Source organism: Thermobia domestica, chromosome 16, assembly GCF_964235325.1.
Source record: "Thermobia domestica chromosome 16, izTheDome1.hap1.1, whole genome shotgun sequence".
NCBI lineage: Eukaryota > Metazoa > Arthropoda > Insecta > Zygentoma > Lepismatidae > Thermobia > Thermobia domestica.
This window is the reverse complement of record NC_137469.1, coordinates 183,372,288-183,389,369: the sequence shown is the minus strand read 5'-3', so window position 1 is coordinate 183,389,369 and position 17,082 is coordinate 183,372,288. Positions and strand designations below refer to the sequence as shown.

The 17,082-nt window shown below is 34.2% G+C and overlaps 1 protein-coding gene across 1 annotated transcript in view; it reads left to right on the top strand.

Annotated features, from left to right (window-relative positions):
• The window catches only part of LOC145673541 (putative ATP-dependent RNA helicase DDX60), a 97,954-nt gene extending 81,726 nt beyond the window's left edge, over positions 1 to 16,228 (top strand). Inside the window, exons 8-9 of the mRNA XM_081743344.1 lie at positions 4,978 to 5,111; positions 11,553 to 16,228. Coding sequence (XP_081599470.1) covers positions 4,978 to 5,111; positions 11,553 to 11,852 — 434 coding nt within the window. The 3' untranslated portion in view covers positions 11,853 to 16,228. The remainder of the gene's footprint in view (positions 1 to 4,977; positions 5,112 to 11,552) is intronic.
• The last annotated feature ends 854 nt before the right edge of the window (positions 16,229 to 17,082 follow it).

The window sequence follows — 17,082 nt, the reverse complement described above, 5'->3', positions numbered from 1 at the left end:
AGCCATGGGAATGATTCAAAAGATGTCACATTGGGTTCCACATGAATTGAAAGACAGAGACGTTGAAAGACGAAAAACCATTTGTGAATTGCTGCTTCAACGACAGAGCAGAAAGGGGTTTCTGCATCGAATTATTACGGGTGATGAGAAGTGGATCCATTACGAGAAACCTAAACGAAAAAAGGCCTGGGTGAAACCAGGTGAACCAGGTCCATCACAACCAAAACGAGATATTCACTGTGCAAAGGTTATGCTGTGCATATGGTGGGATATGAAAGGTGTGGTGTACTATGAGCTGCTGCAACCGGGTGAAACTATGAATGGAGAACGTTATCGACGACAATTAATGCGTTTGAAGCAAGCTCTGGCCAGAACACGACCAGAATGGGAGAACAGACATGATAAACTTATTGTTCAACATGATAACGCTCGCCCACATGTCGCAAAACCGGTCAAAACCTATTTAGAAAATGTCAGATGGGAAGTTTTACCCCACCCGCCGTATTCACCAGACGTTGCTCCTTCGGACTACTACTTGTTCGATTGCATGAACAACGATTTGATTGGACAGCGGTTTACTTCTTCAGAAGGTATCGAAACATGGGTCTCTGACTGGATCGCTTCCAAGGATGAGGACTTCTTTCGCCACGGAATCCGTACATTGCCTGACAGATGGGCGAAAGTGGTGGCTAGCGATGGACAATATTTTTCTTAAGGTATTTATGTATTTTGTGTTTGTACTACAGCTTCAATGTGTGCGTACCAACCGCACGAATTAATTCCTAGACCAAATATATAGTTTTGTTTAAAAACAAAGTCAGTGATGATTTCTTCAAAAATCATATTGTAACGTTTATGCGTTATCTTTTTCTCTTGCTATTCAAAGAGATTCACAGGAGTTATTTCGAGACCTACACTAGTATGACTCATAAAAGAATATGTACGTCAGCGTTAAACAACATGGAATCGTTTTAAATACTCCTCTCTCCCGCTCCTACTCGGGACAAATAAACGCACTGTTTCACATTACGTAAATATCTCAGAAGCTTCCCTCTTAATGCGCTGAGTGCAACAACAGTTTACCAGACTACTCTCAATTGTTAACAGTTGTACATTAGTGTGACTAAAAGAAACATACGTCGGAATACGGAGACTGCCAAATGAAGTTTGAAAGTCCATAGCTCCAAAACTATGGGACATACCGTAGTCGGGTCAAAACTTCACGTAGGAAATAATATGTGCGCTATCCAAAAATATATGTTTCAGAATTCTAAGGTACTTACACAACAATTTTTATAGTCAGTTTGGCTACGAACATATAATTTGAAGTACTCACCAACTACCTCTATAAAAATTGTTGTGGAAGTACAGCAGGTTTCTGAAACATGGATAATTTCGGTAGGGCACATAGTAATTCCTAAATAAACTCTTGACCTTTAAAGTTAATTTTTTCATGTTTTCGGCAGCCTGTAACTCCGAAAGTAAGCATTTGTGCACACAGGTTGATATTAGGGTCTATACTTTTTGTCTTATCTTGGTGACAGGAATCACCTCTCGGACGTTGTCGGTGTTGTTTTGAAACACCCTATATATATATATATATATATATATATATATATATATATATATATATATATATATCGACCTAATTTCAGGATAATCTGAATATTTGAGCTAAACATCTGCCAAGGTAATGAAAAAAGTTTCTTATATTCATTAATCCGTTTCAATGTTATTCAAGTTCGTTGGAATTTAATCTTAAATATCTCCTTACGACTGCAGCATAGGAAACGATAATATTGTAGTGAAAATTAAGAAATTCCAAGTCGACAATTACTAATATATTTCATTCGAGTTCATTATATTCACTCTTTGTGTGCTTCAGATCTGCAATACTACTTAAAAAGAAGAACTTTCTCGTGAGTGTATGGTTAGCGTTAGACTCAGTGAACCAGTGGGGGCGCGGTGGCTCAGTGATAGAGCGTTCACCTCCCAGCTCGCGCCGTGTGAACTTTGTGGTGGACAAACACCGTGCTTGTGAGTTGTCTCGGGGTTCTCCCGTTTCCTCCCACTTTCTTCATTCCACCATTTCATTCATTTCTCATCATCACCATCTTCTTTAGCCTAACCGGCATAACCGTGGGACGGACTCAAAGATTTCATTTCATTTCAGTGAACCAGTGTTAAAAGAGACATTAAATTGCAGTCCAACGAACCAGCTTAAGGAAAAGATAAGATTATCTTGTCATTTCGTGAGAAAATAGGACACACTAATATTTATACACTTTATATAATAAGTATGTAGACGCATGAGAGGATGATTCAAATTAACAAAAAAATTGGTTACTTACCAATAAAGTCTCTCGTGAAAAAACTAAACACTCTCTAGACTCATCGGAACAGCAAGCTAGTTCCGTCCTGAGTGGTTCGTGTGGAGAGTGTTGTTCCAATTCGTGTGGAGAGTATTTAGTTTTTCCGCGGAAGGACTAATTGTTAAGTAATTAATTATTTGTTAACACATATATATACTCTTTTAATATTTAGTATTTTTATTTTGAACAGGGCCTCCGTTTTGTTCTAAGTGTCTGAAAGGTGTGTAATAAGGAGAATTGAAATTCGTAAAAGTACCTCAAGTGTAGGAGTGTAAAATGAACGATAATTCGATATTTAGAAGAACCTATCACTCACCTTCTAGCTCCAAAGAAAAACAATTTTCGAATAGATAAGTGAGTTCTCTCACATCACTCGGTCGGTTTCAATGTGGAGAGCGGGTTTCTCTTTTAGTAGATTCTTCTTTTTTTAAAAAGAAAAAGAGAGAGAGAGAGAGAGAGAAAGAAGGTTGTCATTACTGAAAACTTGATATCTGGAAGGGAAAGAAGAGAAAATTTCCAGAAAGGACAGGGGAAGAGAGATCAATTCTGGAAACAGCAATTGAAAATATAAATTAAGAAAATGTTACTTTAAATGTTCAGAAAGAAGTGAAGTTTTGCAATAATGGGCTTAAATTATGAAAGAAGTAAAGAAAGAAGACAATGAAAAGAGAAAGGGGTGATTTTGTAGTTCAAAAGAGGATTTTTATGTCTGTATTTCAACTATACCAGATAATAAATGAAACCAGACAAATTATGCTTGAAAATGTGTTAAAAAACAGGGGAAAAATACATGTGCATACGAACATAGATAAAGTAACTAATTTGATAACACAGAGATATTAGTACTGGTAGTATTGATTAATAATTGAATTGCAAGGAAAGGTCAAGAATATTGCACGTTGATTTCTAGGACTCTCATGTATGTATATCAGGTCACAATCATTAGATTATTCTTGTTGTTTAAATGGAACGGATAATAATGTAGTTTTTGACGAACTCTTGAGTTTTGTTGGTCATTAGAAAGTCTTGTGTTCAGTTAATAGTGATGACCACGCGGTAAATAGCGTACATAATAATTACTCTTAGAAGAATTGAAATATCCACATAAAACATTGTGGTGTGGGAGATAATAAACTCCGTACTGCACTTGCTTCTGATGTTCATTGAGGAAAGTATGACTGGTGTTCAGGGAAAGGTACAGTTCTGACCTTTAACCTTCTCTCGACACCTTACGGAATGTCATCTTCTAGCAAGATAATGCACTTCCTCATAGCTGTAGGATAACCCAGCTTGCTTTGCTCAGTATAAGCTTTCTACTCTGTCCTGGGAACTCTCAAGACTTAATCCCTGGCCTGGTGGGACACAGTGGCGCGGCTCCTGATAGCTATCCAGACTTCGATAGCGAGCATTAACCAAATATGACAGGATCTACAGCACACTTCTTTCTCAACTTATTTCATGTCACAACTCCCTCTCCCCCCTGCTATTGGCAGCGAACCCCATACTTAATTTCCGGTTTGTAATAAGCATTTTGATTATTGTTGGGCGTATCGCGTACGGTTGTATATGAGTACACCTTCATTTTCAACTGTGGGGGCGCGGTGGCTCAGTGGTAGAGCGTTCACCTCCGGTGCTTGGGGTCCCTGGTTCGATCTCAGCTCGCGCCGTGTGAACTTTGTGGTGGACAAACACCGTGCTCGTGGGTTTTCTCGGGGTTCTCCCGTTTCCTCCCACTTTCTTCATTCCACCATTTCATTCATTTCTCATCATCACCGTCTCCTTTAGCCTAATCGGCATAACCGTGGGGCGTAAAACTCAAAGATTTCATTTCATTTCATTTTCATTTTCAACTGTATTTAAATGTGCAGTTTTTGTTGTATTTGTATTTATCTTGTTTTTCAATCGGCAGTTTTTCACCAGATTCATTCAGAGATGCCAAAAAGCAGACTTTTTGGGGCGGGGGAACGGAAGTGTTTTCCAATAATACGTAAGCTTTTGTGAAAAAATAGAATTTTTTTGCTTTTTTTATGGCCTCTTTTCTTTAAGTACCATTTTCGTTTCCTTCTTGTAGATTCTACAATTAAGAAAGTGTATTTACATTTCCAGTACTTGTGAGAATGTTCAGTTCGGGGTTGGCTGTCTTTTTCTTTTCTTTTTTTTTTTAACTGGCATTTTGATTTTTTCTCAGTAAGTGTATGTTATGCAATCCTAAATCCTAAATATAATTTTTATTACCTAACAATCTTTTCAAGTTGAAGCTTCTTCAAAATCTTTCAGTTCAACGGCCCACAATTGTATCCATTAGGCTAAGGGAGAAGGATAATTAAGACAAGTGAATGAAAATGGAAAAAATTGGTGGAATGAAAATGCGACGTTATATTAGAGATCTAATTTCATTTTCATTTGATGAAACCTGTCCGTTTCCCATAATCACCGACAAGGATTAACGAAGCTGTCACAAGAAAAAGCGACAACATTATGTTGGAAAAGTATATGCGGCGAATATAGGTTATGTTAATATTGCATATAGATTTTTTTTTTCTCTTGCAGTTACTTCACATGGATATGGCTTTATTATTTGTTGAAATGTAATTTCTTTTTTAAGGCAAAACAGTAGAAGCCCATTTAATGAAAACAGAGCCACCGAACAAAATCTGTTCTGCGTTTGCAGCTTTTTCTGGTCATGGGGACGACAGGCTTTATGATCATGATGCCCTAATTTCTAATATAAGACATCAGGTAAGCGAAATGAGTACTTGCGCACTGATGATCAATCATAGAGTGTTGATGTGTGTATATACAGGGAGTCTCAAAAGTCTCTTGACATAGAGTAACTCTGTTATTATCAGAGTTAACAAAATGTAAGAGGAAAAAACATCTCCAAATATGATGTTTTCAAACTAGAGTGAAGGAATTTTTTAAATCGGACAAGCCGTTTGGGCTGTACACTCTTTATGCGCTCAATGTTATATGAAAAATGCAACGTTGCCGTTTACCTGGACCCACAACATGAGTGAATGAAGTTACTGTTTGAAATGGGGGTTGGTCATCGACATGTTAACGTAAACGACAGTAACTTTATTCACTTATGTTATGAGTCCAGGTAAATGGCAACGTTGCATTTTCATTTAACATTGGGCGCTTAAAGAGTGTACAGCTCAAACAGCTCGACCAAATTAAAAAAATTCTTCACTTTAGGTTGAAAACATCATATTTGGAGACGGTTTCTCCTACATTTTGTTGCAATTCTGATAATAACAGAATTACCCTATGTCCGGGGACTTTTGAGACACCCTATATATATGACATTGGTATATTTTACAATATTTTCTAATTCTAAATTCTTCAAATGCATACTACAAAACAATGACTTGGTCAGTAACGTTAAATAAAATGTCTAAAGTTAATTGATACACTCAACATAATTAATACGCATCCGTCCATTCCGTATCCTTTGATTATAGATGGTTCACACACTACTTCTAATTTTGTCAGTAGTTTGAAATGAGTTCAGCAGTTTAATTGAGCTTTCTCAGCTGATGTAGAGAAACTTGTCTATACCAGGGTTTCTCAACCTGGGAGTCGCGAAGAAAGCGGAAGAGATAAATGTAATTAGAATCTAATACCAGAAAATATTTTTATATATTACTTTGAATTTTGTTCTAATAGACATATTTTTATTTTTATACATTGTTAAGAACAACAAAAAATAGGTCTACTAAACATTTTCAACAGGTGCAGAGTTGTTTCAAAAACAATTTAAATGAAAGAAGTACGGTATGAAACTAATGACAACTACATATTGAAATATCAGTAAAATACAAATGTAACAAAACCTGCGTATTGAAATACAACTAATATGGGAAACACTAATCCGCAATAGCTGTGTTGCTCTTGTTGATGAATCAACAATGCAAAATTATTCTGTCGGCAATAAAAGGGATTGCTTTTGTTTAGGATCCTTTGTTGTTCTTTCCAGAATTGTACACGTATGTGTGTGAGCGAATAGTCTGTTTTTTCCACTAAGAAGCTGGTGACAATGAAGGTATATTTTTGGTGTGAAATTTTATTTGTTTCCTAAATTTTAAATGTAAACAAGTTGCTTTTAACAGTTTTTGGTGATACTAAACACATACACAACAATGTACCGAATTCACAACAATATAAGGTAACTCAAAATGGCGGCCTCTCAAAAAATAAAATACTCAATAGCTTTTCTAACAACTGTCCAAGTTATTTTAACCAAAATTAGAAATCACTCCATCTTTTTTATCATATGACCCAAAATTATGAGAGTTATGAAGTTTTAAAATTTTCAAACGTCCTCTATTTTGAAACAGTATGACGGATCGGATTCGATATTTGTAATATGAATGAACTGACTAAATTTGGTTTTAATCCATTCGCTTTTGGGAAAGTTACTGTATCCACTACATACAAGAAATGCATTCTATTATAGAAGTAGATGGCTATCGTGAGATCTCCGCAGTAGGTGTATTAAAAATTCCACACAAACTTATTACAAACCAGAAATTATAAGGGGGTCACTGGCAAAGAGGATGTGATAAAATGGGGGTCGTGGTAGGAATTAGGTTGAGAATAACTGGTCTATACAGTACCACAGATTATATCACAAGTGATTAATTTGTTCCTAATTATTGATGAAAGAATGTGTGTTTGCTGGTGACTATACACAACGTAACATTTCTAAGCTTGAAATTGAAGAAATAGCGAAGCTCGTGCAATGTTGTATATGAACAAAATATTTTACTGACTGAAGGTTTTAGCTATGATTGTTAGTATATACTATCGCCTGTCACAAATTGACAACACAGCATAACTGGGATTGAAGAAAGTATCTCATTATTTGAAAACTGCTATATTTCCTAATTCATTGCCTAATTGTCTTGTCCAAGTATTACTTCGGTTCGATTCTACTTCATAGTCGTTACTAGAATGCATAATTTCATAATCATAAACTCTCTTCTTTTGACCATTAATTTCAACAACAGAGAAATAAAGGATATCTTCCTGGCTCATATTCGCAAGTCCTTGCGTAATATCGAAGACATAAGCATTTATAGTAAATTAGCAGAATAAGAAAGTCAATTTTAAATTACACTAACTATACTACGCCTATCTCTACGTTCTAAGATCATATATACTACCACAATTATGCAGTTCATTCACTCACATAATTAAATAATACATCAGCATTACAAATTAGGGTTCAACTTTCTTTTTTTTAATAAAAAATGCAGGGAGACAATAAAGTCTCTCGGCTCTTTTATATTTCCTTTAAGAATTTGATTATTGTAAAATTGTACTGTGTACAATTCTCAAAGTTACAATTTGTGTATGATTTTTTTTTTTTGGGGGGGGGAGGGGCTTGCGTAAATCCAAAAGAAATCTTTCGAACTCCAAAGCGAATACTAAGTACAACCAAGTTTTTACTATATCAAATGTGTAACCACTTAGCAACTCTGTAAATTATTCTCTGGTATTTAAACACGGTTATGAAATGACAAGTAACTTGAGAAATTAAAAGCAATGACAACATTGTGAAATTTTTCCTATTCACTTTACAAATGTTGGGTTCCAAAATGGTTTACGAGAAGCTCATTAAATATGCTATTTTGTAAACGTTTTTCCAAAGTAAATTCCTCATTTTAATTCAAAACAAAGAAATTACAAATTGCTTTTAATATTATTTCCACCACTACTAATTTTACTGAACAAAATCCCATAGAGAACGTGAGAATCTAACGCAGATTGTTCGAATTTTATTGTCTGGAATCTATTTCTGTAAAGATACTCAATGTTGGTCACTACCCAGGGTCTCCCGCACCAAAGACACATACGCTAACTATATACTATGGTGGACGTACAATGTGTGCTTGAGTTTTCTCATGTTCTTCCACTTCATCCCATCAGTTCATTAATTCTCATCATTACCGTCTCCTTTAGCCAACACGACCTCCCCTTGGAATGTAAAACTGAAAGATAGTATCATTTTTTAAGCAGGAGAGAGTTAAAATAACAAATTGGTTCATAGTTTTTTATTCATAAATTTTGTTCACACCAAGTAGTTGTTGATTATGTAAATTTAATAGAGGATGATAAGAGAACAATACAAAGAAATGCAGAGGTCTTATTAAACGTGTGTAGGGACAAGGGTTTAGAAGTAAACACAGAGAAAACTGAATACATGCAAGTTCGTTGGGATCGTAATATGGCAAATTATGGATGCGTTAAAATATCAAATAATACTTTCGATAAAGTGGATACTTTCAAATATCTAGGATCAATCCTAACAGACGAAAACCACATTTACAAAGAAATTAAATGTCGACTGAAAGCAGGAAATCCGTGTTACTATTCAGTTCAAAACGTTTTATTGTCGCCAATTTTGTCGAGGAATTTGAAGTTTAAAATATACAGTATGCCACATTCTTATTCGTACACACATTAATTTGAAAGAAAACCACTATGTATTAAACATACTGGTGGTAAAATTGATAGCAGATTGCTGGAGGAGTGATGTAGGACAATGATAGACAAACCCAGTGCAGAAAGGAGCCAAAACAAGGACAGCATAGAAAGGCAGAAAAGAAAACATATGAGAACTCCCGAATTTACGCCACATTGTTATTCGTACACTTGTACACAGGTTTACATTTCATATACTAAAAAGGAAAGAAAACAGCATTAGAATACAAGCATAGCTAGTGTGGCGTACAGGAAAAGGACATATTAACTGGTGGTGTTAATCGCGGTGTACACAGGTAAATAAACCTTCAAGAATGGGGAAGAGTAAAGAGCTAGGAGAGAAAGTCAAAGAGACAATCATAACGCTAGCATTACTGGGGTGGTAGTTAAGAAAATAGGACAATTAATAGTAAAAAGGCACACAACAGTTCAATGTGTAGTAAATAAGTTTAAGTAAGTTATAGTGATTCAATGAGAAATAAACCAAGAAATTTGATGAATAAGAAGTTAAGTGAGAAGGACGAGGGAGTGATTGTGAGACAGATGAAAACAAATCCCTTACTAAGTGCTCCAATAGTCCAAAAGATAATAGAATGTGCTACAGGGAACAAAGTAAGCACTGAGACGATTCATCAAGTGCTACACAAATACGGTTACCATGATCGAATATCTCGGAAGAGGCTATTCATAAGTCGTAAGAATCCTAAGTTACGACTTCAGTTTGCAAAAGAACATGTTAACAACAGTCAGAAATATTGGAACAATGTCTTTTGGTTAGATGAGACTAAAATTAATCTCTTTGGGTCTGATGGGGTACACAGGGTGATGCGAAAACCCGATTTGGACAACAATATTGTCAATACCATACCCACGTAAAACGTGGAGATGGTTCTGTTATGTTTTGGGGGTGCATATCGGCAAAACGGGTTGCTAAAATTTAGTTTATTAATGGTACAATGGACAAGGTTATGTACCTTGATATTTTGAGGAAGAATGTTAAACAAAGTGCAGAAAAATTGGGCATGCTACCAACTTTTATGTTCCAACATGATCACGATCCCAAATATATGGCAGGTATAAATAGGGACTGGTTAATTTGGAATGTAAGCGAACAATTGCACACCCCTCACCAATTCGCTTACCTTAACCCTATTGAACACTTATGGGTTTATCTGAAACCTAGGGTTCTCAATAAAAACGTTAAGTCAAAAGAAGACTTAAAACGGGTGGTGACGGAAGAATGGGGCCAATATCAGCCCTGCCACGTGTACTACTTTTCTCTATTCTATACAGCAGCGATGTATGGCAGTTATTAAAGCCAAAGGCTACGCTACAAAGTATTAGTTATTTTGTTCTTTCATAAAATTGTTTCTTACGTTAATGTTTATATGTAACTGTACGAATAACAATGTGGCGAAATATTGCATATCTTAATTTAGTTACGCACGCATTTTATATTATATCGATTTGTAGATTGTTTCTTTGTATCTGTAACAACAAAGAAGTGTTTTAGAACTATTTATGTTCAAGCAGAAATAAATGTCCTTCATTTGTTTACGCGCATCCCTCTATTTTCTTTATGATCACCATGTGTACGAATATAATTGTGACATACTGTATAAAACGGTAATCATGCCTGTTGTTCTGTATGGTTACGAAACATGGTCGCTTACTCTGAGGGAAGAACATAGACTGAAAGTATTTGCGAATAACATCCTGAGACGAATATTCGGACCCAAAAGGAACGGGAATGGGGAATGGCAGAAACTTCATAACGACGAACTACATAATTTATACGGTTTACCAAATATTGTTAGGGTTATCAAATCTAGGAGGCTCAAGTGGGCAGGTCATGTAGCCAGGATGGAAGAAAGTAGAAACGCTTTCAAAGTCTTAACTGGAAGACAATCGGAAAACGATCATTAGGAAGGCCTAGGTGCAGATGGGAGGACAATATTAAGATGAATTTCTCAGAAATAGGAATACATCAGCATTACAAATTATTATTATTATTATTATTATTATTATTATTATTATTATTTTTAATCAAAAATGCATGGAGGCAATCAGTCTCTTGGCTCTTTTATGGATCCAGTTGGCTAAGAATAGAAGTCAGTGGAGAGCTTTTGTGAATGCGGCATTGAATCTTCGGGTTCCATAGGTCATAGTAGTTAGTTAGTTAGCAAGTACATGTTGAGTGTTGTAAATATTTCAAGTTAATACATTTGTGTCGACGTACATTACAACATTATGAGTTTGCGGACTGATTTGGAGTTCAAGACCCTTAAATGAATGTTAGTTCTAGATCGTCAGTTGAATGTTTATGATTTTACGTAGAAGTATGCGCCAAAGACTTTTCATTATCCATAAATTAGGAAGAGAAGGAAATATTACAATCAAACTACAGATTTATCCTATCACTTTTCTTTATAGAATGAACAAGAAGTTTTATACCGTATGTTTTTTTTTTTTTTTTTTTTTTTTTTTTTTTTTTTTTTTTTATGTGGCAACAAATTTTCTTTAGATGTACTGAGCAAGAGATCGTCGAAATCTTTCACAGATTTTGTGTGTAGATGTTTTAACGTGTAAGAATTTTCGTTAAGTCTTTTTCTTATTATAACTATATAATATGTGTGCAATACTGTCTTCAAACCAATACTAATAATAATTTTTACCTTGTTTTTCTTGAAGGTTTTTACTGATGTGAAAGTAGTGCCTATGTTAGATTTGAGTGTCACCTTGAACGCGTATGCGTGGGATTTTCTTCGCCACGGTTCGAGGGAATGTATAAGGAAAGAAAATGGCTTGAGATCAGGAGAAGACTATGAATTCCTATACGATTTTCTTCTTGTGATCAAATGCTTAAAGACTTCCCTTGAGGAGCTTGCACCTCCTACAGATCCTGTACTAGAAGCCTTCACTGTGTTAGACATGGTATACGCAAGTAAATTTAGAGAAGCATTCAGTGTAAAAGAGTATAAACTAGTGTAGATATGGAGCATGAGCATGAATCACAATTCAGTTTTCTTTCTTTTTTTCTGTGCGTAAGGAATTATCTTGAGTGATATGGGGAGAATTTTAATTCTACAGCTAGACCACATTTTTCTTTTCTTCCATAGATACAGCATGTAAATTGCGACAGTTAATCGAATTATATTTAAGTTTTTTTTATTATTATCATTAAAAGTGTCGTAAATTTAATAAAGAATCACAAATATTGCATCACTGAATTTTATGTATTCATTGTTTTTTTTTTTTTTTTTTTTAATAGTATATAATGGTTTTATATCAATGTAAATGTATTTCTGTGTAGCATGAACGTAACAAAAGTGAAGGCTTGACCATAAATCAAAAATCATTGAAAATTTTAATTTTTTACAAGTTTTTTTGAACGTAGTGGTTGCTTGTTTAATGAAATGTAAGAACTGGTGTTAAGTGTATTTACCATGGGATGTGTCAAAGTAAATAATATTATTATCAAAACAGAAGTTGAAATGAGCTACGAGCTATTTCTAATACTCAGTTAATGTTCTACCATCACATTGATCCTTTTTGGAAAGAAGCGCAGAACATTTACTTGTAGATATTCATATATATATAGTAAATTTATTTAAGAATAAATGCGTCGCGAACGTATTGTATTTTTTTAATGCATGTAAGAAATCAAACAATCTAAGGCCGTAATACAGAGCAATATGCAAGCAATAATTCCGCAACTACGTTCCGTCAACTTTTCTACATTTTCTTGCCTTGATTTTAACTCAGGTATGTTAATATGTGTATTGTGTTGTGGAATGCGTGTATATACAGTACTATAAAATAAAGGCAGCATTTACAAAGAGAACGAAACAGATAGTGAGTTGCCTCGATCTCGTATAGAAACGAAATTAAAGGGAAAAGTAATAAGTGACTCTTGACACGAAGGAAGTAGTTTATCACTGAGAAAGATTAGCTTCTAGTAAATTGTAATTCTTAATAAAATAAGTAAGGAAATACATTAGTAGGAAAATTACCTTCAAATGGGATAGGATAATAAATCAGTTAGTAGAAATGAAGGAGATGGAGTAGAAGGAACGAGGTATTTGAGATTTCGATTAGTATGTTAATGGGAAGCGAAAATATCAGAGTGAAGATTTTAAGGAATACGTGGAACATTTGACCTAAAGTTTGGCACCTCGCTCTCAGAGAAGGCTGAAACACGTTTCTATGAAATCGCTCAATCATAAATCCAGATTATACCACTTGTAAGTAAGCTTCTAGTCCACAATCAGGGTCATTTCTCGCTTGAGGTGTATGTGTGTGTATGTCAGGGGGATCCTTTCTATCGTCATCATAAAACTTCATCTATGTTCGTGAAAGTTTTATTTCTCTGATCGTGCTTTATCTCTAGGATTTTTATTGCCCTATGTGCCGATACATTTGACAATACCTTCTTAAAATAGTGCCTTTCTCTGAGTATTCTCAGTTGAAACAATTTTCTTAACTTTAATTGAAATTAATCTCAGAGTTGGATCTTCTGTTATTATTCAGTTCAAAATCTTTTGTCGTCGCGAATTCTGTCGAGGAATTTGAAGCTTAAAATATATAAAACTATATTTATGCCTATTGTCCTGTATGGTTGCGAAACATAGTCGCTTATCCTGAGGGAAGAACGTAGACTCAAAGTATTTGAGAACAAGATCCTGAGACGAATATTCGGACCCAAGAAGAACGGGAATGGGGAATGGCGGAAACTTCATAACGAGGAACTACATAATTTATATCATTTACCAAACATTGTTAGAGTTATCAATTTTAGGAGGCTTAAGTGATGTAGCCAGAATGGAAGAAACTGGCATCTAAACCATTGTTGATTTTCTTCATGTTTCAACAGATTAAAGCTGTGATAACCATAATCCTCTAAAATGTGCCTTAAGTACTGCGGCGACTATGATTTATTTTCTTGCGTGTAATATAGCATAGGGAACGTTTGTTTATTGAGATGATGGTTAGAATTCGTCTAAACACACCTATGATAAATTTAAAAATGTATCCATTTAAACCTAAGTAGATGTTAAAGCACAATTAAATCAGATGAAAAACCGTCCGATATTTTTCAGAAGCATCTTTAATGATCTCCCCTGTGATATTTTCGGAAATTCCGGATTTCATTCATTGTGCTGATATAGGTATTCGAAGAATCGGTCGATTAGTATTTTGCTATTTGGCAAGATGTAAGTTATCTTCAGATAAGATGACAGTTGTTCGTAAAAGATTGTCTTTCGTAAATTTTGGGCAGACCATAAATTCTTCATGGTTTTTCTTAACTTAGATATACTTTGTTTTGAAAACTTACTATCTACGATCCTAATTCCTTCTGTATTGGTTTCATTCCTATTGTGATATGTTAGGCAAGCAATCTGTGAATTTATATTTAAAAAAAAGTCTGTGGGTAATAGAGGTCTGTGTCCAGAGTTTGACTACAAAAGTTAAGGTGTTGCAAATAGTAAGAACAATTCAATAAAGGCAACAACTTAAACAAGAAAGCTGTTATTGCATGTACTGTGTACATTTGAAAACATCCAGTTAAGACGTTCAGGATGATAAGGGCGCCGTCCCTTTCTCTCTCTTTTTTTTTTTTTTTTTTCTGTTTTTATATATTGGCCAGCATTTGTGTTTTACTGTATGTTTTCAGATTTCCTCTGTCTTTCCCATAGAAGATAATGTTTTAAAATAAGTGGATAATATTTCTAGAATTTTAGATTGACTCATGTTGCAAGGACACGTGCATACTCTCTTGATGTTTCGGTTGCTGTGTTTATATTGTCCATCATTATTATTATTTTATCCTTTGTATCTATCATCGATATCTAGTAGTTTACATGGAACGTTACTGTTATTTTCTCTTATAATTAATTCTTTCACTATTAAATAGCTTGTTATATTGTCACTGGTTGGGTACTGATTGTTAATACGAACAATTCGAGTAATCGTAAAAATATGTTTAAATTCAATGAATATTTGTCATATTCCATAAACAAAGTGTTAAAATGACTTATCTTGTATATTCCTTTGTAAAGATTTTTAAAATAATATTTTAAACAAATTTTTTAAACATTTAAATTTATATTATTATGTACATTCTTTTATATACGGAAATAGGTCTTTTCAGTAATGTGTAGTTATTTATTAATACTAATATTTAAACATATTAAGTACAAGGTAAAAATTTTGAAGAGAATATTAGAAATAAATGTAACGAAACAGACCTGGTACATATAGTATGTAAATGTTGGTAGTTCAGATATCAGGTTCATATACATAATGTATAATGGATACATGTACATACACCTGCAAATATGATAGATCCAAAAGTATATCTTTGTAGGTATATAGTATATTTGCTATTTTAATTACTCATTGTGTGCACAGGAAGAAATAAAATATTAACTGTAAGAACTTATAATAGGTAAATGTAAATAGATAATACAGGTAAAGCTCTAAATAAACCCTTGCATCTAAGTATGAGCTATAGTTAGTTATCGTATTTTTGGAAAGATACAAATAACCACTTAATTTTTTATTACTCATATTGAAAGAGTTCTAATCAGTTTTTCTGTTTTGTTATTTCACATTTATAACGCTTAGCAATATCTTCTTGTGGTTACAAAACGTTTTTTTTTCTTAATTTAAGGAACGTGTATCATTACCGTTTTTCAAGAGTGATAGAAGTCCAAAGACTTTTTGACACAAGCCAGTGATTGACACTTTCAAAGCACCAGTTTTAAACTACTAATTTCCTGATCAGACGATATATTGTCGTTTTGAGGAAGGTATCAACTTTGAGAATCATGTATAGAATAGTGCAAAGGGCCTATCTGGTGTGCCATAAGGACCAGACTGTGTTACGTGATCAGGTCAAAAGTCAAGTTGCCTGATAAATCAAGTCTGGAGATTCCAAATTCAGATGTGAGATATTTCAAGCACGTAACCTCCGAGTTGGGAGCCCTGGGTAATTCGAAGATGCATCTATTTTATCATTATTATTGATTTTACTTAAATGACAATGTTCCCTCCATATTTGCCTATAATTTTTAAGCTCTTCATTATGTCTTTGCAATAAGCTTTCAATTAGCCATCTCCTTATTATAGTTTTTGAGATATCTGGACGACTTAATTTTTATCATTGATTTTCCTTTGACTTTAATGTTCATGTTTCGTAGTCTTTTACTATGTTCCATCCATTTTAGAACAATTTCGGTTTTGAATGTAGAATCTTTAAGCTGAATTTCAGCCATCTCTTTTGGTTTTTGAGATAAGTGGAGGATTTTTTTTCCATTAATTTTCCATTGACATTAATGTTAATGTTTCGTACTTTTTCACTATGTTCCAGCCATTTTAGGACAATTTTCTGTTGCAATTTCAGCCATCTCCCTCTTTTGGTTTTTGAGATAAGTGGAGGATATTTTTTCCATTAATTTTCCATTGACATTAATGTTAATGTTTCGTACTTTTTCACTATGTTCCAGCCATTTTAGGACAGTTTTCTGTTGCAATTTCAGCCATCTCCCTCTTCTGGTTTTTGAGATAAGTGGAGGATTCTTTTTTCCCATTGACATTAATGTTAATGTTTCGTACTTTTTCACTATGTTCCAGCCATTTTAGGACAATTTTCTGTTGCAATTTCAGCCATCTCCCTCTTTTGGTTTTTGAGATAAGTGGAGGATTTTTTTTCCATTAATTTTCCATTGACATTAATGTTAATGTTTCGTACTTTTTCACTATGTTCCAGCCATTTTAGGACAATTTTCTGTTGCAATTTCAGCCATCTCCTTCTTTTGGTTTTTGAGATAAGTGGAGGATGTTTTTTTCCCATTGACATTAATGTTAATGTTTCGTACTTTTTCACTATGTTCAAGCCATTTTAGGACAATTTTCTGTTGCAATTTCAGCCATCTCCCTCTTTTAGTTTTTGAGATAAGTGGAGGATTTTTTTTTCCATTGACATTAATGTTAATGTTTCGTACTTTTTCACTATGTTCCAGCCATTTTAGGACAATTTTCTGTTGCAATTTCAGCCATCTCCCTCTTTTGGTTTTTGAGATAAGTGGAGGATTTTTTTTCCATTAATTTTCCATTGACATTAATGTTAATGTTTCGTACTTTTTCACTATGTTCCAGCCATTTTAGGACAATTTTCTGTTGCAATTTCAGCCATCTCCCTCTTTTGGTTTTTGAGATA